Source organism: Phoenix dactylifera, chromosome 9 (assembly GCF_009389715.1).
Source record: "Phoenix dactylifera cultivar Barhee BC4 chromosome 9, palm_55x_up_171113_PBpolish2nd_filt_p, whole genome shotgun sequence".
Classification (NCBI taxonomy): domain Eukaryota; kingdom Viridiplantae; phylum Streptophyta; class Magnoliopsida; order Arecales; family Arecaceae; genus Phoenix; species Phoenix dactylifera.
In genome coordinates, this window is record NC_052400.1 from 15174499 (window position 1) to 15202020 (window position 27522).

Below are 27522 nucleotides of genomic sequence, written 5' to 3' on the forward strand. Positions count from 1 at the left end.
TAGATGATATATATATATATATTGAAGAATAGAAAGCTAAGATCACAACTTTTTATGTTTGGTGATATTGACCCTAAATCCATTCGGTACCCTTACTGCTCTCTATCAATCACCATCGTCTTATCCTTGGATCCATCACATACATCCGACATGACTAAATCCAAAGCAATTTATTTTCAATTTCCATCCTATTTATATTTAACAATATCTTCTTTACACACGTAGACTCTCACTACGCAGATAATCAAGTTTTCAATCCAACCCACTTCACATGCATTGTATTCTTGGGACCACAGTATTATTATAAAAAAATAAGGTTCTTCTTTGCATCATTTTTTTTTCTTATTTTTTATTTTTTAAAGTGAAAATACAAATCCAATACATAAAAGATGTTTGGTTTCCTCATTTTTATTTTTTATTTTTAATAAATTTTTTATAAGTTATGAAAAAATCAAAGTTACTTTTATTTCAAAAAAAACTTTTGAATTATGAAATTAAATTAAGTCTTAACTCTCATAATTTATTTCTCTTTCATCCCTTAATGATTACTACCTAGTCATTTTTACCTCTCACCCACTTTACAAAAAAAGACTTCTCTTTTTTCTCCCTCCGCCTCTTTCAATCCATCTACATTTGTCGCATTCTTTGATCCTTTGCCTCCTCCCGCCCCTCCTTTCTCTCTACTACCTGGCTTTTCTTTCACCTTCATACCATCTTTTTTCTTAATTTTACGTATCCTTCACCTTATGATTGCCGACAGCTAAAATTAAAAATATAATGACTACTACTGGGCATGTTCCTTTATCAATTTTTTTAAAAAAATAGAAATTGAATTTTGTTTTATTTTTTTAAGATAAAAAGTAACTATGATCTCAAATGCAGTCTAATAAAATGCTGATTTTTTATAAAACCATCCACCACTCTCAATCCTCTCTTTCAATCACCATCCCCTTATACGTCCAAAATATTTAAATCCGAAGCAATTTATTTTCATTTCGACATATTAATATCTAAAATCTTATTTATAAGTGATTTTCTCACTACAAAAATAAAGTTTTAAGTCCAATCAAATTCTGCCATCCCTTTCCTACCCGTCTACTTCCCTTCCTTCCAATCCCTTTTTTTTTCTCTCTACGCTTTAGGCTACCGTTGCATCAATGTTATAAAAAAATAACGATCCGTTATAACACCATTCACCACTTCCATCCTCCCCCATCAATCACCAACCGCTTATCTCGAATCCATCGCATGTGTCCGATATATTTAAACCCAAGACAGCTTATATTCCCTCTCCAGCCTATTTATAGCTAATAATATTTTATTTATATTTGTAAATTATAGTTTATACTACACCGACAAAAGTTCCCAGTCCCACCATCGTCTCCAAACCCCTCCCCTTCTTCTCCTTTCCGTTCTTTTTGATGTAACGCCCTTCCATTCTTAAAGTTTTATGACATTCTCTCCCGCTGTATCCTCGGGACCCTCGCCGTGCCGGTCCTGTCAAAAAAAAAAAAAGAAACAAAAAGAAGGCCCACCCTTTACGAAGAGAATCTAAAACTCTCTTTAGAGCAACCACGAGGGGTCGTGGAAGGGGAAAGGGAAGAAGGGTGAGAGAAGGATGGTGTTCAAAGGCCGGTTCTTCTCGTCGAAGAAGTCGGATTCCTCGAGCCCCGAGGGATCCAATAGTCCGAGGACGCCGGCATTCGAGTCGCCCTCCAGATCCGAAAAGAAGAAGGTCAAATTGGACCTCGCTGTCGGAAGCCACGCCCTCATCAAGGACGCCGTCAAGAACCACCGGCGAAAGGAGGACAAGAAGGACAAGGAGCGGGATTCCAAGGGCAAGGAAACCGCCGCAGCCGCCGCCCTCTCCGCCCCGGCCAAGGTTCGGAAAGGGGCGGCAGCCAAAGACGGCGGGGCGGCGGCGTCGTCGCTCTCCCCGATCCTCGCCTCCTCGCTCGGGTTGAACCGGATCAAGACGAGATCCGGCCCGCTGCCGCAGGAAGGGTTCCGCGGGGACCACAGGATCTCGGGCCTTGGCAGCAGCAACCTCTCCAGGGGCCACGTCGAGGGGGGATGCTCGACTTCGTCGTTGGCCGGGAAGGACGACGGTGGTAGGGCGAAGAAGGACGAGAGGGCGCTCTACACGGTTCTGGAGTCGTGCGCCAGTTCTTGGGCTGATCATGGGGGGAGCCGAGCCAAGGAGAGCCTCGATGTTCAACTCGGGAGCCAGATTTGCAATGGCGAGCATTCCAATGTTCGAATTGGTAAAATGACTGGTTTGATGCTTTTGTTTTTCTTAATGTTGAAGAAATTGTTTTCCCTTCTGGTTAGCATGTTTAATTGGTTCACAATTGAGAACAACTGATTACATACATAAGAAGAGATGCATGTTATGGGATGCAATCCATTGTAAAGAGTTGTTCGAATACTTATTTCATTAATGCTGATACGGTGCTAATTCTGGTGGAGCAAGGGGATTAAATGAGCAACCATTTTTATTGCATTCATGTCTAGTTTGGCTTTGTAATTCCAGCATTCAATAAGATGGAGTCGTTCTCGGGACTTGTTTAAATTATGCATCCTTGGTATTGTAATTGAATGGTGAGCTAAATATAAAACATAATTCACACAGATCCAACATGGTAAGTCATTGTAGTATGAGTCTTTAGTAGGATTTAAGTAGAGATATTGAAATAGTTTAGTTCAAACTTTTCCTGGAAATGTTAGAAAAAAGGGAAGATTCAATCCCTCAAGAAGGTATCTCTAGTTATTCCCCTCTCAGCAATGTCACGTGGACTTGTGTCCACATCTATGTATGTAGATGTGCCTTATATCTATCGCTGAGAGAGATACATGTCAAACACTTTAGATACTTGCCAAATAATTTAACTGCAAAGTTTAAGGCTGGTCTAACATTGATCTCTTATGATGAATCCCATCCGCTATAACGGCATTGGAAGTAGGCTTTTCTTGTTTCAGAGTTGGTCTAACAATGGAAGCATTAAAATAAAACAAATGCCTTTGTGACATGTGACATGTGACATATCTTAGATCCTTGAGTCAAGTTTGGATTTCTTATGAGGAACAAGTATTTTGATAAGAATGTTCTTCTAAGACATAAAAAGACCAACCTTTTATTTTTTTATTTCAATATTAAAGATAATGTGTATTTACATTTTCGGTATCTTAATTCATCATTCTTAACATCTATACCTTCTTAAAGTACTTGCATACAACAACTGGACAATCTCATTTATCGTGAGTGGGGCACAGAAATTGGTGACTTTTCTACTTTGTTTACCTTCGTGACTGGAGCTTTTAGAGAAAGCCTGTGTTGGGTACCTTCAACATACACATCAAAATTATATTTTCCTTCACTTTTTCATTAAATGAAATATTATTTTTTGGACCATGCAGTCACCTTCGAAGGAAAAATTATTAATGAAATCAAATTTTGAAAATTTATTATTTTATCTAGAGAAAAGGTACAAGTGAAAATAACGGCTATTATTTTTGTTGTAAAAGACTGTTATAATGGTGAATAATATATTATAATGGCCCAAGGTCGGAGGAACCGGTATCGGACACCATATTGGTTCTCTGGCGGGACGACTCGATACGAGCCGTGCCGGGCCCGTATCAAGAGAAAGCACGACACCATGGGAGAGAGAAAAAGAGAAAGAGAGAGCGAGCAAGGGAGGGAGGGCCGGAGGAGGGTGACGGATGCCAGTGGAGATCACGGCCTCCGCCAGCCCCTCTCTCCCTCCTCTGCTCGCTCTCTCTTTCCTTCTCTGGCTCCGGCGAGTGTCTCATTTTTACAGCCGGAACTGTACCAGTGAGCTACTGGTAATGCTCGGAATGGGCGGAACCGCCTGGTTCGGAACGGTTCCGTTGACCTTGTAATGGCCATTATTTTTTCCACCGGTTATTATATTTATAACATAAAGGGAGGTGGGTGAAACCATTATAACAACTGTTATAACAGTTATTAAACCATTGTTTAAAACCTTGGGTTGCAGAGCTTGGTATTGGTTAGGTTAGCTGTTGCTGCCCATCTATCTACTATATCTAAATTTGGTTTGAAAGCTTCTGAATTCGCTTGGTGGCTCTGGTGTCGTGCTTGATTATTGAACAAATAAATGATTATTGGCAATATCATCCTATAGCCCTAGCAGCCCCATTTTTACCTTTTCATTACAGCGATATAATATATAGTATTTTAATCTATTGGCCTGTTGTTTTGAAATTTGAAGGTTGTGGATTTTTTCCTTTTTTTTTAGTGGTGGGTTTAGGTGAACCTGGGGTGCTACCTTTGTGGCTTTGCCTATGAACTATTTTATGACCTTCAAGATTTTGGAACTTCTGAAATGCAAGTGGTTGGCTGGAATGCTGAATTTTGTGGATCTGCTCCATAAATCTCCTGGATTGCTGGGTTTGGTAAACAGATGTGGGATATTTAGGTTTCCTGGTGGAGTGCTGGTTTGCTGAGCTTTGATATTTGTTGATTTCATGTGGCTATGTTGTGGATGTGTTTGGTTCCTGCAGAACTGCTTGCTCACCTATTTCAATTTGACTTTTATGTGAAAGCTATTGGCATTTTTTTGCCTTTTTGTTTTACTAGTTCTGTTATGTCAATGTGGTGACTTTAATTAATGTTCAAATCAGTTAAATCTCATACTCTATGGATACGCATATTATCCATCTCAGGGAAAACTAACTCATCATGGAATCATCCTGAAGATTTAAAATGTTCTGCTGCTTTCACTCCAGAAGTCGAGGTGCAACAACATTTAATTTTGGTGCTTTACATTCAAGCAAATTATATTTCTTACTGCATGAGAATTTGTTATTGATATTAATGCGAAGGATTATTTACATTTGTTGTCTCTACAGACTGCATATGATGCTTGTGAAACTCCAAAAGATTCTGAATGTCCCCGCTTTAAAGCCATAATGCAGGCTACTAGTGCACCTAGGAAGAGGTTCCCTGCTGATATAAAAAGTTTTTCACATGAGTTGAACTCGAAAGGAGTACAACCATTTCCATTCTGGAAGCCACGCAACATCTACAATTTGAAGGTAATGACACTCTGGATCCTGTTTTATTATTTTGGAGATAATCTTGTTTTAGTACTTAGGTTTCTTTACAGTTTGAGGAATATTGTTTTGGCTGTTTGAGTCATATGTAAGCATGAAAACTTTTGGTGGAATATGGTCCATTATTTTCTCACTCTCTCTTTGTTCTGTACAGGAGGTGTTGAAAGTCATTCAGGTGAAATTTGAGAAAGCAAAGGAAGAGGTGAACTCGGATCTGGCAATTTTTGCAGGGGATTTGGTTGGCATAATGGAAAAAAGTGCAGAAAGCCATCCTGAATGGAAAGTAACTTTGGAAGATCTGTTGATACTTGCTCGGAGCTGTTGTGTCATGATGCCTGGGGAGTTCTGGCTTCAGTGTGAAGGCATAGTTCAGGATTTGGATGATCACCGTCAAGAGCTTCCTATGGGAGTTCTGAAGAAACTTCATACCCATTTGCTTTTTATCCTTTCTCGATGCACAAGATTGCATCAGTTCCACAAGGAAACTGGTCTTGCTGAGGATGAAATTGCAATGGATCTTCAAGATCCTAAAATCATCCAGGCTGCTGATAAAAAGGTTGCATTAGGATCAGGAAGAGATGGAGAAAACACAAAGAACTCCATTAAGGCTGCTGCTTCAAGGAAGTTTTGTAGTCAGGAGCAGCGTAACTTAAAATTGAAAAGAATCCAAGAAATAAAACCTGACAATTTTTCTTCAGTATTTAATGCTGACATTGAAAAGGATATGGATTTGGCTGCTAGTGGAGGACGGATAGCTTCTGGGAAACCTCTCCCTTCTCCTGCAGGAAAAGTCCAGAAAGAAGCGAGCCCTGTCAAGGATGAAATATCCAACAGAAAAGTGGATTCTTCAGAGATATTAAACAAGAGTCAAAGTTCAGATGCAGACTTGACCGCGGTAAATCCTCCTGAGTTACCCAGTTCTGGTGATTCTTCTGTGTGCCCATCAGTTCCTTCCAAACATCAACACAAAATTTCTTGGGGTTACTGGACGGATCAGCCTAATATTCCCGAAGAGGGTTCAATTATGTGTCGAATTTGTGAGGAGTATGTTCCTACTCTGTGTATGGAGGATCACTCAAAGATTTGTGCAATTGCAGATAGGTGCGATCAAAAAGGTTTGAGTGTTGATGAACGCCTCAACAGAATTGCCAAGACTCTAGAGAAGATGATAGAGGCATACTCACAGAAGGATCCCCCCGATGCAGTTGGAAGCACAGATCTGACAGAAGTTTCTAATTCAAGTGTTAATGAAGAATCTGATCTCCTTTTTCCAAAACATTGTGATTGGTCTCGGAGAGGATCAGCTGATATGCTTGATTGTTTCCAGGAGGCTGACAACTCTATTTTCTTGGATGACCTGAAGAATTTGTCATCAATGAAATGTAAGACACGTTTTGGTTCAAAGTCTGATCGCGGAATGGCTGCATCATCAGCAGGCAGCATGACTTCTCGATCTCCTTTGATGACACCAAGAGCCAGTCACGTAGAGATGCTTTTGGCAAGGAAAAATGCAGCTTCCGAGAGTGAAGATCTTCCACAGGTGGTTACTATCTAATTGAGCACAACTTTTTTAAACTTCTACATAATTCTCCTTATATTCTTTCTTTTTAATCCTCCCATATGCACAAGTTTTTTAGATTGGAAGGTGAATACATGGTAAATAAGTCTTGAAATAGATTTGGCAGCTTTATATTTGGTTTTGGCTTTCATAGATCTATATGATTATATCTATGAATAAAGGTATCAATCTATACATTTATACCCAATACATGGATATGTGTGTTTATGTATGTATGTATAATATTATATATGTGTTTGTGTGCATATACATTCGTGAAATTTTATAGAGTTTTGCGGAAATTATGTGGGTAATTTGACTCTCTTCTATGAATTTTGCAAGATTGTTGCTTAGCGAGCTGTTAATGCTCGAAAGCTTTATCTTTGCTTGTATGGGTTGGACAAAGCATTCCTTTTGGACTTGCTTTCGTTGAAGTGCTTGCGGTTATAATCTTTGAGCGAGAAATGTTTTTAGACTTAAAAAACTTACACATGGCTGGTTATTGTGAAACATAGTTGGCCATGGTATCTGTGACATGCTTAATTGATGTGCCTAGGCTTAACATTATATCTTGTTGTATTAAAGAGAATCTGCATGTTGTGTTACTTTCTTAGTCTTACCACAGACATTGGTCTGTTACTTTTTGCACTGATCAATCCTTGGATAACTTAATCTTAACCAATAAGCCTTATCCATATATATATAGGCTGGCATGATGGATTAGGTTGTAACCATGGTATGCTGTATCGACCCGAATCGGGTGGTACGGGGTGTACCATACCGGTTCGGTACCGGTATCCGGTATGGGTGGCGTATTGACACTCGGTACGCCAAAAAAAATTTCGTACTGTACCATACCGATACTGTGCTAGCGTGGCACCGGTACGGAGACCGGTATCGAGATGACGAACCTTGGTTGTGACCCAGTATGGTTTGAGAATTTGTTGAGACTAACTTTTGACTTGATATCCACCATTTATGAGGGTGCCAGATTTCTAGCCGAGGCAAACTTTGCACAATAGTAGAGTCTGCTGCGAAAACTAGAATTTAGTTGGTTACTAGAGAGACCTGCTGTATTGGTTGTAATGCTGAAATTGAGGGCATAAATTGTGTTAACAGACCACTATTATCCATGAAGCTTTGCAGATTGTTTATTTTAATATAAGAAAATGAAAATGCTTTGAGGCCCAACCCTGAAACCAAGAAAAAGCTTCAGGACCATGTATCATAAGGCTGTTGGTTGTCTACATCAGCATGCCCCAGCGAAACATGCCAAGCTGCTGACCCCATGAATCATGCCAGGTCCCTCCAGAGGTGCATTAGTTATGAAGGGCTTTTTTGGTACCAGATTTTAGCCCCAGAGCATTACTCACAAGAAAACTTCTTCGGGGCCCAACCCTGGTTCCAAAAAGGAGCTTCTTTGCTTTGTATAATGTGGGGATAGGTGGAGCCATGGCATATCTAATTATAAACTGCTCTGTCAATGTAAACTGTTATTACGCGGTTCTAATAGAGAAGTTGCACATAAAACATTCACTACGAATGCTCATTGTCTCCTGGCATGGTCCAGATAGTTGAACTTGCTGATATTGCTCGATGCATTGTAAATACTCCAATGAATGAAGAGCGATCGGTGTTGTATTTGGTTTCCTGTGTAGAAGATTTGCAAGAAGTCATGAACCGTCAGAAGTTTGAGGCACTTACAGTGCAGACATTTGGCACACGCATAGAGAAGCTTCACCGGTAAGTATATCTGCTAAGTTGTCTATCACATGCTATTTTCCTCTTTTCTTTCTAGAAGCTTTAATTTGTGCAACGTGCTACTAGTTAGGGGAACTGAAGCTTGCATAATTACTTTTGATTGTTCACGAAAACACTTAAAGGTTATTATCTTTTCTCTTCATGTTCTCATAGTTCAGATTCTTGTGTGCTTTTCATGATTTATGACCCTACAGGGATAAGTACCTGCAGCTTTGTGATTTACTTGATACTGAAAAGGTTGATGCACCGAGTGCTGTAATGGATGAAGAAGAGGATGTGGTTCATAGCTTGCGAGCAAGCCCTGTTCACCCTACAGTCAAGGATCGAACATCTATTGATGACTTTGAAATTTTAAAACCTATAAGTCGTGGGGCATTTGGTCGGGTTTTCTTAGCCAAGAAGAGAACAACGGGGGATCTCTTTGCTATAAAGGTATTAAATTCATGCCTACAATTGCGCGTTGGATATTCATTTTTCTTTTGGAGATTTTGCATGGCCCCTGCGTATTCTGAAAAACGTTTCATTGGAGTACTACCTCAGTAAACATTGTTTCCCCGTGTTGCCCTTATATATGTGTTTTTTTCTTGTTTTCTCATGATATATTCCTGTGCCTTCTGATATACATTTGTGATGCTAATGATTTTCTTTTAAAAGTGGCTTTCTTGAAATCATGGCTATTGGATGTGAAAACATTTATCAAAAGTGCATTAAATGACTTTTTGCACTCTATTCATTCCCTGCATTAAATCAAAGCTCTTTTAGCTGATCAAGGTAGGCCATCTAAACACCATTAAATAGGGAAGTGAATTTAGAAAAGAAGAGTATTTAATATTTAGAAACCGATCAAGTTAACTGTTCAAAGTTCAAACTAATTAATTAATCTGCTTTCTCGTAGGTCCTAAAAAAGGCGGATATGATTCGCAAAAATGCTGTTGAGAGTATATTGGCTGAACGTGATATTCTAATCACAGTTCGGAATCCTTTTGTGGTGAGCAACCTAACTGATCAAAGTTTGTCTCCTTTTATTGAAGCTGTAAGACCTTTCTCTAACTGCAATATGTTTGCATAAGGTACGATTTTTTTATTCTTTCACATCTCAAGAGAACTTATATCTAGTGATGGAGTACTTGAATGGAGGGGACTTGTATTCATTGCTGAGAAATTTAGGCTGCTTGGATGAAGAAGTTGCCCGCATATATATTGCAGAAGTTGTAAGCTCATCTATATAAAGGGTAATGGTCTTTATTCATTTATAATGTTGATTGTTTAAAATTTGGGTATGATCCTGCAGGTCCTTGCATTGGAATACCTCCATTCCCTGCATGTGGTGCATCGGGATTTAAAGCCAGACAATTTGTTGATTGCTCATGATGGTCATATTAAGGTATTGGAAATATTTTCCTATGCCTTGGGAGGGATATGTGGTGGTAAATTCTCCTTATTATATAATCTTATTTCAATTTCAGTATTTAAAATTTATGTCATATAGACAAACATGCTATATATTCAGTCATGGTCATATGTTACTGTACATGTCTTTTACACTATTTTGAGTACTATGATCTATGGGATGTGATGAAAATACGGAAATAGAAAGTACTTGGTTGGCCCCTACTTTATTTTTTCATGTGAATCCCTAGGAAAAATCCTTAGCCGATATTTTTAATGTCCTAATGTACCTAGGTGTTCATAATTCTAAATTTTTTAGAGGGATATATGGGTTTGTGCTTTCACATGGCTCTGTCTTATGACCCATGACACAGAGAGGAGGAAAAGCTTCCTATGTTGAACTTTTCCTTTTTTCATCTTCATTGAGACTATTCATAATTCTTCTAAAAATTGTGGAGGATTCCTGTTAATTTGAGCTTAGTCTAAGTAAACAAGAAGATAAGTCTTCTACCATCCTATCTGCTACAAGCCTTTCTTGTTGCATGGATTGCCCCCCTCCAACTAAAATTTGCTTTGGGCAGGAGTATGGGACCAGTTGGTAGATTGATATCATGCTGAGAATTAGTTGTATGACATTATCACACTTTACGGAATTATACCTTTATCATTTAAGCTGATATCCATGAACTTGTGGAAGATGATCTTCCTACAATAGTACATGAGGAAATTGATGCTCTTCCTTCTTGGCCCTATGCAATTGTGATGCTTAACGCCACAAAAATATAGGCACCAATGCTCCTTACGGAACATATAGGTCCCAATCTCTTCAACCTCCTTATTTAGATGATTCTATTAATACAACAAGGATTAGGAAGCTTGAGAGCTATACCAGTTTTACGCTTTGTGTTGGCCATGTGTGAAAGTAAGTGCTGAGAAATTTGAGTCTCCAATTAAAGCAAATGCTTTGATATGTAGGAGCCAATTTTCTTTTTATTGTTATAGCAATTACCAATTTTGTTTTTTTTGCATTTGTGCACTGGATATCAGGAATTGTCTTACTCTTCCTTGACCTCCTAGATGCACAGGATATATTTTAATACTGTTCTAGGGGCATCCTTCTTACACCCACATATGGCACTATTTGAACCATCATGTCGAGTGTAAACAGATTAATTGTTGTAGGTATACATCTCTATTGTGTTTTTGGATGAGGATTTTGGGCAAAACATGTTTAGTTTGAAATATATTGATTGCTTCCCACCAAGGTTCACTGCACTGCCCCGAACCACCTAGTTCGAGGCATATCGGACCGTACCGAGGGTGAACCGGCATGTTTCTGCCTTGCAGTTCGAAAAATTAGGCGGGTGGGGGGGGGAGAGGGAGAAGGATAGAGGAAAAGAGAGAGGGAGGGGGAGGGAGGAAGGAGGGAGGGGGGAGGGAGAGGGAGGGAGGAGGGAAGAGAGGGAGGCCGATTAGGGCTCCCCTATTCCGAAGGTTCTCGTTTAATATGCTGGCTTCGAACTCAGTCTTTATCTCCTTCTCCCTCTCTCTTGGCTCCCCTTTGTTAGTATGCCCTAGAATGACACAACACAGTACTGTATCGTATTGCCGGAAAATCGGTACAGGTCCCGTTACTGGTAAAACCAACCTTGCTTCCTACAATCATGAATAATTTTCCACCCAAAAATGTGAAGGTCCTTTACATTCTATTAGTCGATTCAATTTTGACTTAGAAAAAAATAAACATCTCCCCTTGTTCGTCAAATAAGACCCAAAAAAAAATAAATGAATTTACCATGACTTTCTAGCTTTAAACTGGTGTCAGACAATGATTTTATGATATGAGGTTGTTTGACGAGCTTATGGGCCTCCAAAATGTAACAGTATCTGTTCTCTCCTTAATAAATGACTTTGAAGAAGGAGAAAATAACATGGAACTCTTATATAGTATTTTTGGCCAGTACCAGCTCATGTTGGTTCATAAAATTATAGACTAGTATGGCTGGTACAGTAATTTGAACAAGTTGTCTCACTTCTCACGGCTGGAACAAAAGGTGTTGGCTATTGCAGACTGATGTAACCAACTAGATCCATCTTTTCCTACCTAATTTTGTGCCGATTTTTACTTGAATACTGATAGCGGGTGACTAGATTTGCCTTTGCCCAACTTAAGAGCATCATAACTTTGGAAGAGTTATAAGAAGACTTCAGTTTTGGAAACATAGTGGGAGTTGGATAAACTTTAGCTGATTTACTTGATCAGTATCTGGGTTGTGTGATTCCTTGCTTTTCATCTTTTGATATCTTTAATTCTTGCTCTTGCTGACCTGTAGATGGTAGGCATATGTCTCAGTCATAAAATAACTAATGTTGAATAGATCACCCAACTAGGAGATTATGCAAAGAAATTGAATTTGGTATGTGTTTTTGTTAGATGGAGGATCTATCTTCAATCTTGGGACATCTTTCTCAAAGCGTTTGAGAGGAAAGTTTGTCTGTTATTTCTATTTTTCTTCATAGGTGGTGTTCCCATCATTTCTTCCAAAAGAAGAAAAATCTACTGCTGGTGTTTTAACTGTGATCTATCAAAATTTTTGCAGATTATTTGGTCCTTTATAAACAAGCACTTGCGTTACCATTATTCTGCTTTTAGGCTAAATATTCACATAGAGGTTTTAAATGGTACCTTTGTTGATGGCAAGGATAAGCCATTTTGGTATGGGAATACTAGGGGACTCAACAGTTCATGGCATGATAATCAGACTTGTCACTTCTGGCACAAATGAATGGAAAACGAAATATCAAACACCATAGGGAAAGTAGGAAATAATGAGCGGAGGAAAAAGAAGTCGGAAGAGAACTTTATTCTCAACTTTATTGCCAGTGTGAATTCTATGTGATGAAATGTTATTCTTTCTGCCCTTCAAAACATTTGTATATCAAACTTGGTAATGAGTGTCCTTTCTTATCCATGTCAAATTGGTTGTTAGAAGACATTTATTCTGGTTTCAGTCTCCTACTCCCCCACCTCCCTAGCACTCACATATCGACTCTTTAATCTGTTTCCTTATATATTCACAGATGCTGCATGACTAAAACCTATGGAATAATTTGAATTTCATTCTCCTGGGCGCCATTGTCAAAGATCTGTTCCATTTTCCCCTTTGGCAGTTGACAGATTTTGGACTTTCGAAAGTTGGTCTTATCAACAGTACAGACGATCTATCTGGTCCTGCTGTCAGTGGGACATCATTATATGGGGAGGATGAACCTCAGGTTTCTCCATCTGAGCACTTGAAGCAGCGAGAACGGCGGAAGAAACACTCTGCCGTCGGTACACCTGATTATTTGGCACCGGAGATCCTCTTAGGAACAGGACATGGTTGGTATAACTTAAGCAATACTATCTGGTAGCTATTGAGCTTTTTCTTTTTGACTTACTACTGCGACCACTTGAAAATATATTATCATCTAATTGCAGGTGCAAGTGCAGATTGGTGGTCTGTTGGTGTTATTCTCTTTGAGCTCATTGTTGGAATTCCACCATTTAATGCAGAACATCCTCAGGTTTTTTTCTTGAATTTATACAAAATTTGTCTAAACTGTTATAATGATTAGACAACCAGTTTCACTTGAATATAATTGCTTAATTATTTTTAAGACTAGTTTAGTTTTTCATTATATAGGAATATAATAGGATAGAAAGTTGACATAAAAACTATTTTCTTAATACGATGACCATCTGATAAGGTGCTAGAATGAAAAAATTAGGGTTTTGTTGAAAGCAAAACTAGATTATAGACAATATAATGCAACAGAACTTATCTTGATAACTATTAAGAGACTACGTGGTCTAGGAAACTTAAATGGTAACTCTACAAGACTAAAATACTTTTACAAGCAAGATCCGCAATCTCAGGATTGGGTATTGTATTGGTATGTTACCAGATTAGTATGGTATGGTATGCACCTGTACCGAAGTAGCTCTCAAATAATTTTTCTCATTTTTTTATCTCGGTACACCTCGGTACATGTCAATATGTCTCGTACGAAGCTTATACCGACCCAAAAATGTGTTTCATACCGGTTCCGACCTAGTACGATACAATGCATCCCGAACCAGGCGGTTCAGGCCAGTACGACACTCCATGTTTACAAGAGTAATGAATTGTAGTTATATAAAAAATTTCTTTTGCTTAGAATCCATGGACTCTTGTAATTTAGTATTATTAAGCAGTATATATAAATAAATTATAATATAAAATGGAGATGCATTGCTTTTGTGGAATGTTATCCTTTATCATATAGTTTTCTTTTTTTTGTTATGGACATTAAAAATTAAGAAATTTCATTGCTATTAGTTTTTTTTTGGTACAAACTAATCAAGTTGATTTATGATAATTGTAAGTTTTGACATGTTAGCAACACTAATGATAACATGTTATTGTTGTCAACTTCTTGAACCACTTCAAAAACTTCAGCTTAAGCACATATCAATTAAGCGGACTAGGGCACTTCAATCAATTTCCTTGTTATTTTTTTGCAAAAACACACCCCTAAGTTAACAAAACATTAGAAAGAAGCCAAAAAAAAAAAAAAAAAACTTTGGAGGCCAAAATAGGTCATATCGGGGGCATGGTAGCTGTGTCAAAGCATAATGGTTTGTATCTTTTATCAATACAATGTGCAATGTGGTATGTAATTTTTGACATACCCTCCCTTGCATGGTATGCCATATCGTACCCTCCCTTGCATGTACGGTACTGATTCGGTATCGGTACATGGTACGGGGGTGCACCGGCACTCGGTACACTGAATTAGCCTCCATACCGAGCATACTGACATAGTGATATGGTGGCCCTGGTGCAGGGCCCAGTACTGAAATAGCGTACCTTGCTCCTTTAGTTGATGCATATTTAGCATTCACTATTTCAAACCTTGCTATCCTTTCTCCACGTCCACATATAAAGTTGGAGGTAGAGGAGGGGCTAAGAGGACGGAAAGCAGTCCATTTTATAGGGGAGGGGTGACTCCTTCCATTTTCCCCTTTCATTTGCAACAGTCCCCCTTGGAGTGGGGTGGGGGAGGGGGGTGAGGACTTTTTTTGTTAAAAGAGTGGCCCTCACTTTCTTCCTTCCACTTCCATCTACAAAGGATGGAACCAAGAGGGGGAATGAGGCTTGTCAATGCAGGAGGGTGCCTGTATGCTTGATATCGGCTTTGACCCTCGCTCGAGCTCAGCCTGCAGCAGTTACCAGCACAACTTGGACCTAGACAAACATGGATCCATTCCAAGTCTGGCCATTTATGGCTTTGTTCAACATTTAATCTCTTGAAAATAATATCATTGTTTCTGTAATTGTAACCTGTTTATTCTCGAGTATTATGGGCCATAATAAAATATCACTTTTCCAAACTAGATGCAAGCAGCTACTTTTCTTTTTGGCACTTCTAACATCATATGCGAGACCATATTGGTAGCTAAACTTATCAACACTAGAATTTTCCTCAATTTTCAAATGACATTTGTTTATATAAGATTTTTCTTTTGATACTTCATTGAAGTTATCAGAGAGTACAGATGATAACTTTATATAAGAATTTTCTACTGACAGTACAATGAACCTGTCATAAAATACAGATAATATGATCATGATGAGGGGCCATAGGTGCATGTGTTAGCTAACAAAATTGACTGTAAGTAATATCCTTCCAAATAACAGTCTACAGAGAATTAACTGACTAGTCCTGCTTTATCTTATTGAATCTACTGGCAGTTTTCTTGACTGCATAATTGTCTCACTAGATCTATTTATGCGCTAACTGTTTCATGTCCAATTATTGGTCCTGGTATCAAATTAACCAGACCAGTTTTCATGGCAAACTGAGATCCTCTCAATATTGTTTTGTCATAACCGGCAAAGTAGCCAAAGATGCCTCTCTTTTTAAATAGTTGTTGTACAAGGAACTGCTCAAATTCTGTATGCATTCGTATTCACTTTTGTTTTGTTCAGTTTTCTAGAAGAAAGGGACCTTTGCATTTCTAATTTGTTCTTTTGTAATAGCACTTAATAATATCTTAGTTCATGGGAAACCATCGTGTAGCATTGTAGATCAGCATTGTCAGTAAGATGCATCAAACTAAAACACCAATTTTATTGAAGGCAGATTAACAATTTAACATGTCTTTGCTCATGTTGATGTATCAAGATATGTTTGGATCTCTCAAACTAAGCATGGATTGACTATTTGAACCTGTAAACTGAGTTCATACAAATCTATAAGTTTAATGATGTTTGTCACTTAGTCCATGGACTTTGGTGAGTTCCATCATTTAAGGTAGCCGACAACTTAAAAGCAAATTGATTGTGGGCACCAACACTCAAAAACTTTATTTTGGTTTTCGGCTTTTTTGGCTTGAATTTTTAAGTTCTGATTGAAAAATTAAACAAGAAAAGATTTTAGGAAAAATTCATGAATAATAATTAAAAATAAATTGATTATAGATATCATTAAAGACTAGTTGTATTATGTATTTTGCAACTATTAGAAGTCATAAAAAATTAAAAACGAAATCTGAAAAATACAATGGAATCTAGGAACAAAATTAAAAGTTAGGCCAACAGATTATGACACGATTCTAAAATTACTTATACGGGCGAGAATAATGTTTGCGAAATATATTTGTCCATGTTAAAATGACAAAGGTTCTCAGTTTTCAAAATAAATTCTATATAATTTGTGAATTTCTATTATTTTGTTATTCTCATTAAATGTAAGTATGGTCTACAAGGTTTGGCTTTGTTTACACAAATTTGAATCTTGAAAATTGCAAGAGGTTTAAAAATGTTTACAGTCCTAAATTTGTTAACAGCAAGTAAATTGAGTTACATTATCATTTATCCTTTTTTCTTGCTCACTAGATATATTGAAATCACAACACTGATTTTTTATTTTTTTTGGTAGACAATCTTTGACAATATTCTCAATCGTAAGATACCTTGGCCCCGAGTACCTGAAGAGATGAGTTTCAAAGCCCGAGATCTAATTGACAAGTAAGAAATATCCCTTATGATTTTATGATGCACTTGCTGTTGTTTATTCTTCACACATCTTTTTTTCCCAAACTACAACTTCTGTTTTACCTTGGGATGGAACTTCTTAATCTCTGGAGATTGATGGAAACCTTTAAAGTTGTTAACAAATTCTGTATGAGATAACAATTTTTTTTGGCCCAGGTTTGTTAAAACTGACGCATACTTGCTGTATAAGCCTATCACTTTTCTTGCTGAAAGTTTCTCTAGGTGTGTCTATGATATGCTCTTATGATATTTGTGTTCCATCTGGCTTTAGGAAAAGTTTGTTTTTGTGATCAGTGCACAATATTTGTTTTAATGTATACAGATGATTCTATCATATAGCTGGAAAGAACCTGAGGTTTAGTACTTCAACATCTTGGGGTTCAATCTCCCATAAACATTGTGAAACTTTATTCTCATGGCTGTTTACTCAACGCGAATTTAGTAGGGCTAAATTCAGAGTGGTTTGAAAAATCATTTATAAGTCGCTTCCAGTTGGCAGCAAGGTAGGGCATATGAAAGAAATAAGTGGTATGTCTGAAAACCTGGACAGAAGCATTAAGAAATTTGAAGGAACTCTTGTGGCAATCTTGTCAAAGGCGCACCTAGGCGCATGGTGCAGGCAAAGCCCAGCCCAAGCACATTCCCTTGCCCCAAGCGAAAGTTTTCTATTTGCTCAGGTGCTAAAATGGCGTGCCATTTTTGTGCCTTGAGAAGAGCCCAGAGCATAGAGAAAAGTGTGCCTTATCATTTTTTCTTTTTAATCTCAACCATTTCATCTCTCAGCCATTTGATGATGATGATCAGCCAAAAGGAAAAGACACCAAGGGAGAGTGGATTAGGGTTCTAAAGGCCTGATTGAAAGGAACCAGCACTCCTCCATCAAATCTAGAGCTCTGACCAGCTTCTCCACTCTCCAACAGGTCCTTTTTCTCTTCTGCCCTGCTGCCAGTGCTCCTGCTTCTTCTCTTCTTCTTTTCTTCTCTTTCTGTTCTTCTTCTTTGCTGCCAGTGCTGCTAGTGGTGCTCCTCCTCCATTGCTATGCTGCAAGTGCTACTGTTGCTGCTGGTGCTCCTACTTTTCTTCTTCTGCTTTTTTTCTTCTTCTTCTTTGCTGCCAGTGCTGCTAGTGGTGCTCCTCCTCCTCCTCCATTGCTATGCTGCAAGTGCTACTGTTGGTGCTGGTGCTCCTACTTCTATTTTTGGGCATACTTTTCATAATTTTTGGCAAGCATCTGATGGGAGTTAGTTATATGAAGAAGGTACTCTGAATTGAACCTCAAGTATCAGGGCAGTTTGGATCAAGGTTCACTGAACCAGTACTAGGACCCATATCGGTCAGCGGACAGGTCGGTACGATATCGGTATTATACCGACAAATGGTACGGTAGGGTGTGCCGGTTCTGTACTGACACGCCCATTTTTTGTGGAGTTTTTCAAGTTGATTTAATTAGTAGTCAATCTTTTTAAACTTTTTTAATGATTTGAAGTCTAATTTGATATTTTTTTTGATGTTTTTTGATTTTTTTATGTTTATATTATTCCGGTTTAACCTAAATGATGCATCTTATTATTTTAAAATGATATAAATCATAAAATAATAAGTGAGATATTGCATACTACCAAAACAATATAAAATATCCTCAAATTTAGTGAGATAAAAAATCTAAAATAATACAATTTAATTACATATATTTAAAATACAAAATACATACCGATATCTAAAATTTTGTCGAGTGGCGATGCCTTTTGTAGATATTCGGATCATCAGTATAGTCAGGAGACACATTAGCCCACCTCTAACCAAGCAGCATTGTAGTCTTGTATGCTCATCCTATAAGGAACGCACTCCGGATTATAAGCACTCTCGGATCTCTCGCTGAAGCTCTGGCTTTAAGAGGTGTCCTTTGACTGATAAACTAATTGACAAAATAGCTGTGAAGGGGCCATCCGGATAAACCGACAGTAAAATTCAACCCTTAAGATGCTCTGAGTTGTGTAGGATGGTAGCCACCGAAAGATTTCTTAGACACCATATCCATATCTGTATGGATCATAGGCTGCCTGTGGTTGCAAGTAATAGGATCCAATATACAACTCGAAATCTGATATGTTTATAGATCCTACTCCACGTGTGAGGTCATCGGCAGTTGCATCGTATCCTCCTGAATGACTTCGAGGAGTCCATCTCCTATATGCAATAGAATTTTTGCGAACTCCATCAGATCGTGCACCATGGTCTCTTTTCTGTGTAGCATGCATAAATTGGCACTCATCAGTGAATCAAAGACTACCTGTGACTGTATTTAATAAATGATAGTCTCATGTCCTCCACTCTCCTATGGCCAACAGATCCATAATCATCAGAACTGCTGCTACTAGTCTTTTAATCTGAGTGAACTTACTCCTCGATACTCTCCATTGGGGCTGCATGTGCCTTTTGTTTTTCTTTTTTGGTGTGCTGGCAGTTGCTTTTTTATTCTTCGTGCTACTCGCTGCCTGCTTACTCTTTGTGCCCCTCTTTGCATGGCTATGTTGGGATGATGTATGTCATCTTTCTGACTGAGTCCACCGGATAGTATAGCGGCCTCGTCTAAATATCTCTCAATCATCTCTCTGAGAGAATGTCTCGGACAAAGAGTCATGTGGTGACCGACTCTCATATGACTATGGCTGATCAACTGGAAGGATGCATAGAATATTGCTCTTTGTCCATTGCCCTGCATCGATCCTAGCCTTGCTAGCTATAAAATTGGTCGGTCATAGAGGCGATCCTCGCTCATCAAGCTGCGACTCCTGCTGCTGGCCTACAAGCCATCCTATCATAAGATCATTCTCATCATCAACGAAAGCACTATGGATCGAATCTGTGTACTTTAGTTCCATTTTCTTCTGAATGCACTTCAAGCTCAACCTCAGATTGTAGTAAATATATACAAGGTCGTTGAGACGCTTTTATGCCAAACGGTTCCTCTGCTTGCTGTAGATGAGGGCGAAAGTGGATCAGTTGCGCTCACAGCCACTCAAGAAGACCGTCTAAAAGAGGATCTGGATAGCTAGCTGCTTAAGATTTTTCGCTGACAAACCAAAATAAATTCACTATTCAGCTGCAAAAACATCGAAGAAAATTACATGTAACATAGTAGCATATTAGTAACCATCTAACGCTAGGTAAATGCCCTCTTGATATGTAACATATTTGAATTCATACTTACGACAGCTGCCAAGACTCCAAAGTTGTCGGTGCTCTCTCTAAATATTTTGGTCCGTGAAAAAGAATGTTGTAATATGTTAATAATTGAAGATAACAGTTAACTTTCGCATGTCACTTAAGTTAACTTACTTCTTTTAGACATAGGGTCGTGACTTCTAGATTAGACTTCATTTTATAAATTAAATTATGCAGAGTGGCCAAAAGTTCGTCGTCCATATCGATTTTAGCTATGGTGTACTGAAACCGAGGGTTCAAGGAGTATGCTGCAAATAGAGTTCGTTATTGTTTTAGTAAAATTGTATAAGTACAGGAGCAGTTTAATTTTCAATGTTCTTGCTTATCTGCTAGATTCAAGTTTCTATCTATCTGGTAGTCCCATCGCCGCTCAATGATATCGATATATTCATGGGCATACATCGGATCTACCTTCATGATCTGAATCTTTGTCATCTCCCTCATGTAATACAAGAAGCCCATCTAGAGGTACCTTTCGCTGTCCATGGCTCGAAGCACTTCATACGATGGTCTGATAGCCTTTATTATCGTAGTGGCCTGCTATCAGAATGTCTGCCTCGTCATCAAGTTCTCGACAATGCTTCTTTCAGTGTTGGCCCTTGCATATCTACTTTTCTGCCACTCGGGATTGACAAACATCTGACGTAGGGCTGCTTTCATCTCAAGAAGGCTATCAAGTGCAACGTAGTTGGTAGCAAACTGTGACTCATGGTCTCAAGATCTCCCTCTACATTTCTTATCAGTGAAAGGTCAATAAATGGTTATAAATATATCTGGTGATGGTTTGGGTTGTTCCCACTGTTTGCTGCACCCTACGAATCTTCGCAATATCCGTCAATATGAGGTCGATACAAGCACATGGAGTCCAGAAAATCTGGCTGCCGCTCCATCAAGATCCCCTTGGCAGCCTTATATTGTGGCCTCTTATCAGGGACAACCTGCACAATATTCTCCTCTCATACCTAATCAATCACCTTCACCATCAATTTGAGGATGTACGTGGCATCGTACACCTGATCAGAAGCATCAATTGACTTGTAGAAGAAAGTTTTTGTATCACAGTATATCAAAAAGTTGATCATGCTCCGCCTAGTAGGACCCGTCCATCCATCACACATCACTGTTAGTCCATATGTGGGTCATTTGCTCGTGTATGAGGCAATCTATTTGTCTACCTTCTTATTATTGGCAAGAAGCTCATCATAGACGTCCTTTGAGCCTGGAGGATCTACACCGGGACCGACGGCTTGTATGGCGGAAATAACAAACATATAGTACGTATTGTCTGCCACATTCACTGGGATATAGCTGAAGTGGAACTAGGATCCAATAGCTCGCCACATATTTTTTTTCTTATCCTTCTTCAACAATGTGTCAACCCTTTGCTGCTTCGAATTTCTGCTAGGAAAGATATGTGGATCTGAATCATGGATTGTTGCTCCTGGTGGAATATCTTAAGATGACTCTTTTCTGCTACCAAAAGCCTTTAGCATAGATGCAATACGGCCATCGCCTCTGCTGATGGCCATCTTGACTGAGGAGGTCCTCTTGAACTCTGGATCTACCATACTGCCCGCAGAACTAGAGCCCGACTCATAGTATAAGGGCCTAAATTGAGCTCTATGCCTGGCCACGTCATCTTGCTGCCACTAATTATCCAGGCTCGCCTGCATGGCAGCCTGGATCTATGCCTTCTCGTCATCTAGAGCGGATGCCTCCTCTAACTCTCTAGAGTGATAGAAAGGTGGCTCTGCCACTCAACGGTCTACCTCCGTCTTCTTGAAAATTCTCTTTTTCGCTGATTTGAAATCAGCGAAGTACATTATCGGCTGCCGAACCTTCTATGGGCATTTTCGGCACAAATATGTTGGGGTTACCAGCAGCTAAGTGTTGCTTCAATCTGGTTATTCCTTTTTTCTTGAACTCTGTGTTGCACCAGTTGCACTTCCAATGGTGCTGACCTAAGAACACTTGTCCATGATTCCAACCAATGTTACGCTCTGACTTTTTTTTTCTTGATGGCTTTATTCCTGCAGATTTATCAACTACGTCAGTTTATCAACTATTTAAAAATAGTAAAAATTTTACAATGAAGATAATTTATTTTATGTCAGAAAATACATCTGATTTATCTAATACATAATACTAATTTTTCATATTTTTTATTTATATTTTTTTATAATTTTTAAATTTAAAAACATGTTTAAATATTGTAAATTCAGAAAAATATTTTTTCTACTTTAGAAATTACTTCTGAATTAATATGTACTACTAATTTTTCTTAATTTTTGGTAATATTTATATATTTTTAATTATTTTTTAAATTTAAAAATAATTTATAAATATTAATATTTTAAAAAATTAATTTCAGCTCAGATTCATGTAGAACCAATAATAGATGCTACATATATTTTTCTAGGTCCGTGGGCATGGTATCAAAGGCTACTTATTTCTCAATTTTTTCTAAATTCAGGCCTAGGCCACATGCACATTATTGTATCAAAACTTAAATAGATGGACACCAAATTTTACTGAAGAGTATCTTGTATGCCCTTAAATACGCTTCTGATTTTACAGTTTTTTTTAAAATTATTATATATATAATATATATTAATCCAAAAATATAATTTAAATTTTTAAAAATTATATATAATTTAAAAATTAAAATATTATATGTCATCATATAGATCATCCATAGATTTACAACATATAATAAATCAAGCCCAAATTGAAAATTTTAGCATGATATTCTTTTATTTTGTAATTTTCAAACTATTTTTCAACTTTCCTAAAAAAATGAGAGAATGAGATGGGGGAGAAGAAGCATACAAAATTTACTCTTGGATCTTCCTTCTGAAGTGCTGAATCGGTGTGATTTTTGCTGTGAGGGGAAGGAGAGGGCGGAAAGCCATCCGCTGCAACAGTACAAAGGAGAGGGGAGAGGGCCCGTTTCAGAACCGGGTCAACTTGGGCGGTTCGCACCGAGTTCGAATGGAACTGGCCGGTACGGTCCAGTTCGGACCTTTTCCGGCCGGTTCCGGTCGGTTTGGAACCGATTTCGGTTAGTTCGGAGTCGGAACCAACTCCAATGGCTGAATGCCCCGGTTTCCCATCGAGTCAGCTCGGTTCAGGCCGAACCGGACAGATCATCCTTGGTTTGGATATTAATAGTGGTTTAGCTATTACTACATAGTCAATCTCATATATTGGAGTGATATAGGTGTCACTTATATGATATAATTTCACACTCTTCTTTTCAACATTCAAAGTTCAAAAATAACCCAGATTCAGATCTGTTAATTTACAACAAAACCTGATACTTAGCTTGCTTTCCATCTGTATTCCTGCAGGGCCCTATTGAACTCCATTTCTATTCTCCACCATATTCCTACATATCCAAAAGTTTTTCCTTCCCCAAAATACGACTTCCTCGTTTAAGTAAACTAAAATTTCAGATGATAATCTTTGTTTTCAGTCTTATTCCTAAAACACCATTGAATCCCCATAGTCTTTTTCACTCGTCTTTCATCAACTTGTAAATTTGGCAAAAATCCATAACTTGTGTTAATTTGTCAAAACTGGAATGAATTCTCCACCGCCATATGAAGTAACGGATACTTTATGGAATTCTAATCGATATCTAGTGGATAAACTTTTCCTTCTAAATTGTAAAAGGGCTGGTTGAATTGAATGACTGGACAAGAAAAAAGTAGAGCCAATTGGGGATAAAAACTGACCAACATCTATGGTTTAAGCCAGGATTGTACATTTGATGTTTTTGAGTCTTCACATCTTTCTTACTCAAGTTAGAAGTAGACAGGTATATTATTTGATTGCCTACTGTAGCATTGATCGTGTCTCAAGAGTTATGAAGCATGGAGATGAATGTGATATACGAATACAACAAAATGTAGATATGTTGATAGGACAAATATTTAGAATTAGGATACAATATGGTTGGGCTATAGCGATAAACAAATAAAATTATACATTACTGGGTTATTGAAATGGATTAATGATGGGTTACGCAATAAAATGGTCCATACTCCACACAATAAATTCATTAGTTATCAAAAGAAGAAAGTTTCCTGCTCATCCCTAGAGGTATTCTGGAAGCATATTGGACATATCCAAGAAGTATCCAGAGCAATTCTGTTTTGTCTTTGAGAAACATGATACTTAATATCCAATACGTGTCAGATGCAAACACGGCATGGAATTTTGAAGGCTATACGGTTTCTAGTTTCTTATGTACTTTGAGGACTCTTTACTCCAATTCATTCTTGTGACAGCATGTTTGACAAAAAGAACCTTCTTTGGCAGTTTGTATCTCTATCTTGAGGAGACCAGTAGTTGGATTTATCTCTCCCATGTGGAAAATGTGGGATGGCCTTCTGCATGTCAGTGTGCTGTCCGTGAAATTTCTCTTTATTCCATGTGCTTATGTAATTATCATGACTATAACAATAACCATCAAGCTTTGCCCCGGACTCTTTCAAGTTCTTCGTCACAAATTTCATTAATTTTATCTTTTTTCTTCCCTCATATTTCCTTTTTTAATATTTGATAATTGGTTGTGCTTTTCCATATTATTATTCCTTTCGTGCAATTTTTTAATAAAAATCTATACCACTTAAGATATGGAAAGAGGAAAAAAAAAATCTTAATTTGAGGTCAGAACATATTTGGCCAAGTTGTTCCACCAGTAATGAAACAATTGATTCAGGGCATATAGTATGCATTTTTCTAAATGAAGGCAGATAAAATTTGCAGCCATTAGTTTAACAGGCATACTGATTTTCATATTATCACTGACAACTTGTTATATGAAACATTGCATGCCTCACTGCAAAAAGTCTGTTATATTCAGCTGGTCCATTTTCTGATCTTACCAAAGTACATCTTTTAGCAAAAAAATTACATTGTGATAATTTTGAAGTATTGCCAACTTCCAGATTATTGACGGAAGATCCTCACCAAAGGCTTGGGGCCAAAGGAGCAGCAGAGGTGAGTTCCTGCAATGAAACTATTATGATTGGAACAATACTTTTTTATCCTGTGATGTTTTAAAATTTTGGGAGTCATCTATTTAATGTTTCAAAAAAAAACCTTTCAGGTGAAGCAACACATATTTTTTAAAAATATTAACTGGGACACGCTTGCCAGGCAGAAGGTGATTCGGTTAACATGACTTGTTGCCTCTTAGATAATCCTGTTCCCCATGTGTCAGGTTGAATAAGTTCGCCAATGCTGCCCCTTTTGCAGGCTTCCTTTGTTCCCTCATCAGGTAGTGCACTTGATACTAGCTACTTCAATAGCCGTTACTCCTCAAATCTGTCAGATGAAAACATATATGAAACCAGTGAGTTTGAGGATTCCAGTGACAATGGAAGCTTTGGTGGAAGCAGTAGTTGTGTAAGCAATCATCATGATGAACAAGTATGAACTGTGAACTGATCATGCTTATAGTTCTACTTTTTTCTTGCTGTGATTGATGAGTTTATTCAGGCATGCCTTGAGGGTTTCAAATGTGAACTTGTGTACAATTGATGCAATGGTGATATTAATTTAAAAATCAATTTTCTCACCATGCATATAAATATGCATCTTCAAGCTCAATATTCTTTTTGTACCTAATTTTGTTGAAACGAATGTTAAATTTATTTCATGACAAACAGGGCAATGAGTGTGGAGGTCTTGCTGAGTTTGAATCTGGCTCATCCATCTATTATTCATTCAGTAACTTTTCGTTCAAGGTAAGCATACAACTAAACTACATTAATCCCTGTTTCTTTTTAGAATTCTTTTTTTTTTGTTGTTGATTTCTCTGAAATTCTAGCACCAATACTAATGTGCGGGCATGACTGGTTGACTCCTAGGATAATAGACACAAAGAAAAGAAACCAGAAGAGGCAGCCTCTCTGGAAAATGGAAACAAAGTCAGAATTTTTTAATGGCCTGCTAATACATTTTTTTGATAATCCTCTTTGCCTTCATGCCCGTTGTATTAAGTAGGTCAAAATGATGTCTTTTCCATTGTCATAGCCCATGAAAAATGGCAGAAGCTTCAATCATTTAGGCTGGTTCTGGGTTATGGGCAATATGAGAGGTATCAAGATCTGTTGCCTTGAGTTCCTGCAATGGATGCTTAAATATCTGGAACTGGAGCTATGTCACTACAATCCTAAACAATTATTACTTCTGTACAAGTAGAACAGATGGGACTGCTTGCTGTTGAAAATATTACTGAGCCACATGTTCTGATTACAAAATGAAAAAAGGACCCATTGATGTAGATGGTTGGTTTCTGAACAGAACCCAAGTTCTTCAATATAAGCAACTGACCAATAATTTTTATGGGCGGATGGGGTACCTGCTGGAACGGATCTTCTTCTTCCTCATTGACTTGAATGCTATGGTGTTAGAAAGGTTGACACCAGCAAATCTAGTGTTTCATCTCTGGATTTCGACTTTCAATTTAAGTCTGTGACTTATACAACATGACGGAATAAGGGTATCTGTTTGCTGCCTTAAAATTGAGTACTTCAGATTTCCTGCTTGCATGCTTAATGTATGTTATAGTTCTGTAGAAAAGCCTGGGTTAGGTGGGATAAAAGAACTCCTGCATAGGACATACAAGTTCCAAAAAAAAAATTATTGTTAGATGTACTGTGACTTCTCATTTATGAATGGCTGGATCCATTACTCTGTTGCTCAAATTTTCTTGTATATTCTGCCTAGAATCTGTCGCAGCTTGCATCAATTAACTATGATTTGCTCAGCAAGGGTTGGAAGGAAGATCAAGCAATAAAATCTAATTCTTAGAGTTGCCTTCCTGTTGTGAAAGTTTCCATTGTACATGTGAGCCAGACGCTTAAGGATCTTGATGGTCTCATTGTACAGCATGTAAATGTAAGCAGTCACAGCTAATGCCAACTTACTTCCAAGTTTTTTTCCCCCTACTTTACTGTACTAAAGCATTTTGATTCTCGATTTGCCTTTTCAGAGAAAGAAGCTTGAGGCTGGAACTCCAGGGGTGTGCTTTTCCCCCTACAGGCTACTGCTCCAGTGTTGGAGCTGCCTACCATTTTAGCAGAGCCATTTGATTTTCCTTTATTTCCTATGGTAAATTCTATCGTCAGGTGGGTATGACCATTGGTCCTTGGCCTTCCGATGGAACATACATGTTTCCTGGGCTTGTGGATCAGATTTCTTTTTATCCATCAATGCCCCTTGAAACTAGTTGATATTATTTCCCCTTGTGACTTATTTAACTGTTGTTTGTTTTGAATGAGAGAGACCAAGCAAAATGGCTCCTGAACGTTGACCATTGGTCCTGGGCATTCACATGGAACGAATATCTTATATCGAGAAGATGGATCGCATCTTAAAATTCCCCTTCTTGTGCCT

General features: G+C 38.0%; 1 protein-coding gene across 3 annotated transcripts; it reads left to right on the forward strand.

The window, feature by feature from the left end:
* The first annotated feature begins 1369 nt into the window (after positions 1-1369).
* LOC103716283 (probable serine/threonine protein kinase IREH1) lies at positions 1370-27442 on the forward strand. Of its 3 annotated transcripts, XM_039130162.1 has the most exons (19): positions 1372-2264; positions 4708-4778; positions 4894-5079; positions 5252-6637; positions 8226-8398; positions 8611-8848; positions 9312-9404; positions 9487-9627; positions 9708-9800; positions 12977-13187; positions 13287-13372; positions 16772-16860; positions 17044-17109; positions 25068-25119; positions 25229-25285; positions 25378-25551; positions 25791-25868; positions 26854-27024; positions 27119-27442. In XM_039130162.1, exons 1-18 carry the CDS (start codon positions 1619-1621, stop codon positions 26935-26937), a joined length of 3924 nt encoding a protein of 1307 aa, XP_038986090.1. In that variant the 5' UTR covers positions 1372-1618; the 3' UTR covers positions 26938-27024; positions 27119-27442. The 3 variants fall into 3 exon arrangements, with proteins under 3 accessions (XP_038986091.1, XP_038986090.1, XP_008802442.1); XM_008804220.4 differs by lacking the exon at positions 17044-17109; XM_039130163.1 differs by lacking the exons at positions 16772-16860; positions 17044-17109; positions 25068-25119; ... (3 more) ...; positions 26854-27024; positions 27119-27442 and adding an exon at positions 15447-15502 and having other exon boundaries at positions 1370-2264.
* The last annotated feature ends 80 nt before the right edge of the window (positions 27443-27522 follow it).

Coding starts and splice junctions, on each gene's coding strand:
- LOC103716283 (XM_039130162.1), top strand. CDS start 1,619: ATGGTGTTCAAAGGCCGGTTCTTCTCGTCGAAGAAGTCGGATTCCTCG. Junction 13,373..16,771: donor TTAATGCAGAACATCCTCAG/GTTTTTTTCTTG, acceptor TTTTTTTGGTAG/ACAATCTTTGACAATATTCT. Junction 25,552..25,790: donor GCAATCATCATGATGAACAA/GTATGAACTGTG, acceptor CATGACAAACAG/GGCAATGAGTGTGGAGGTCT.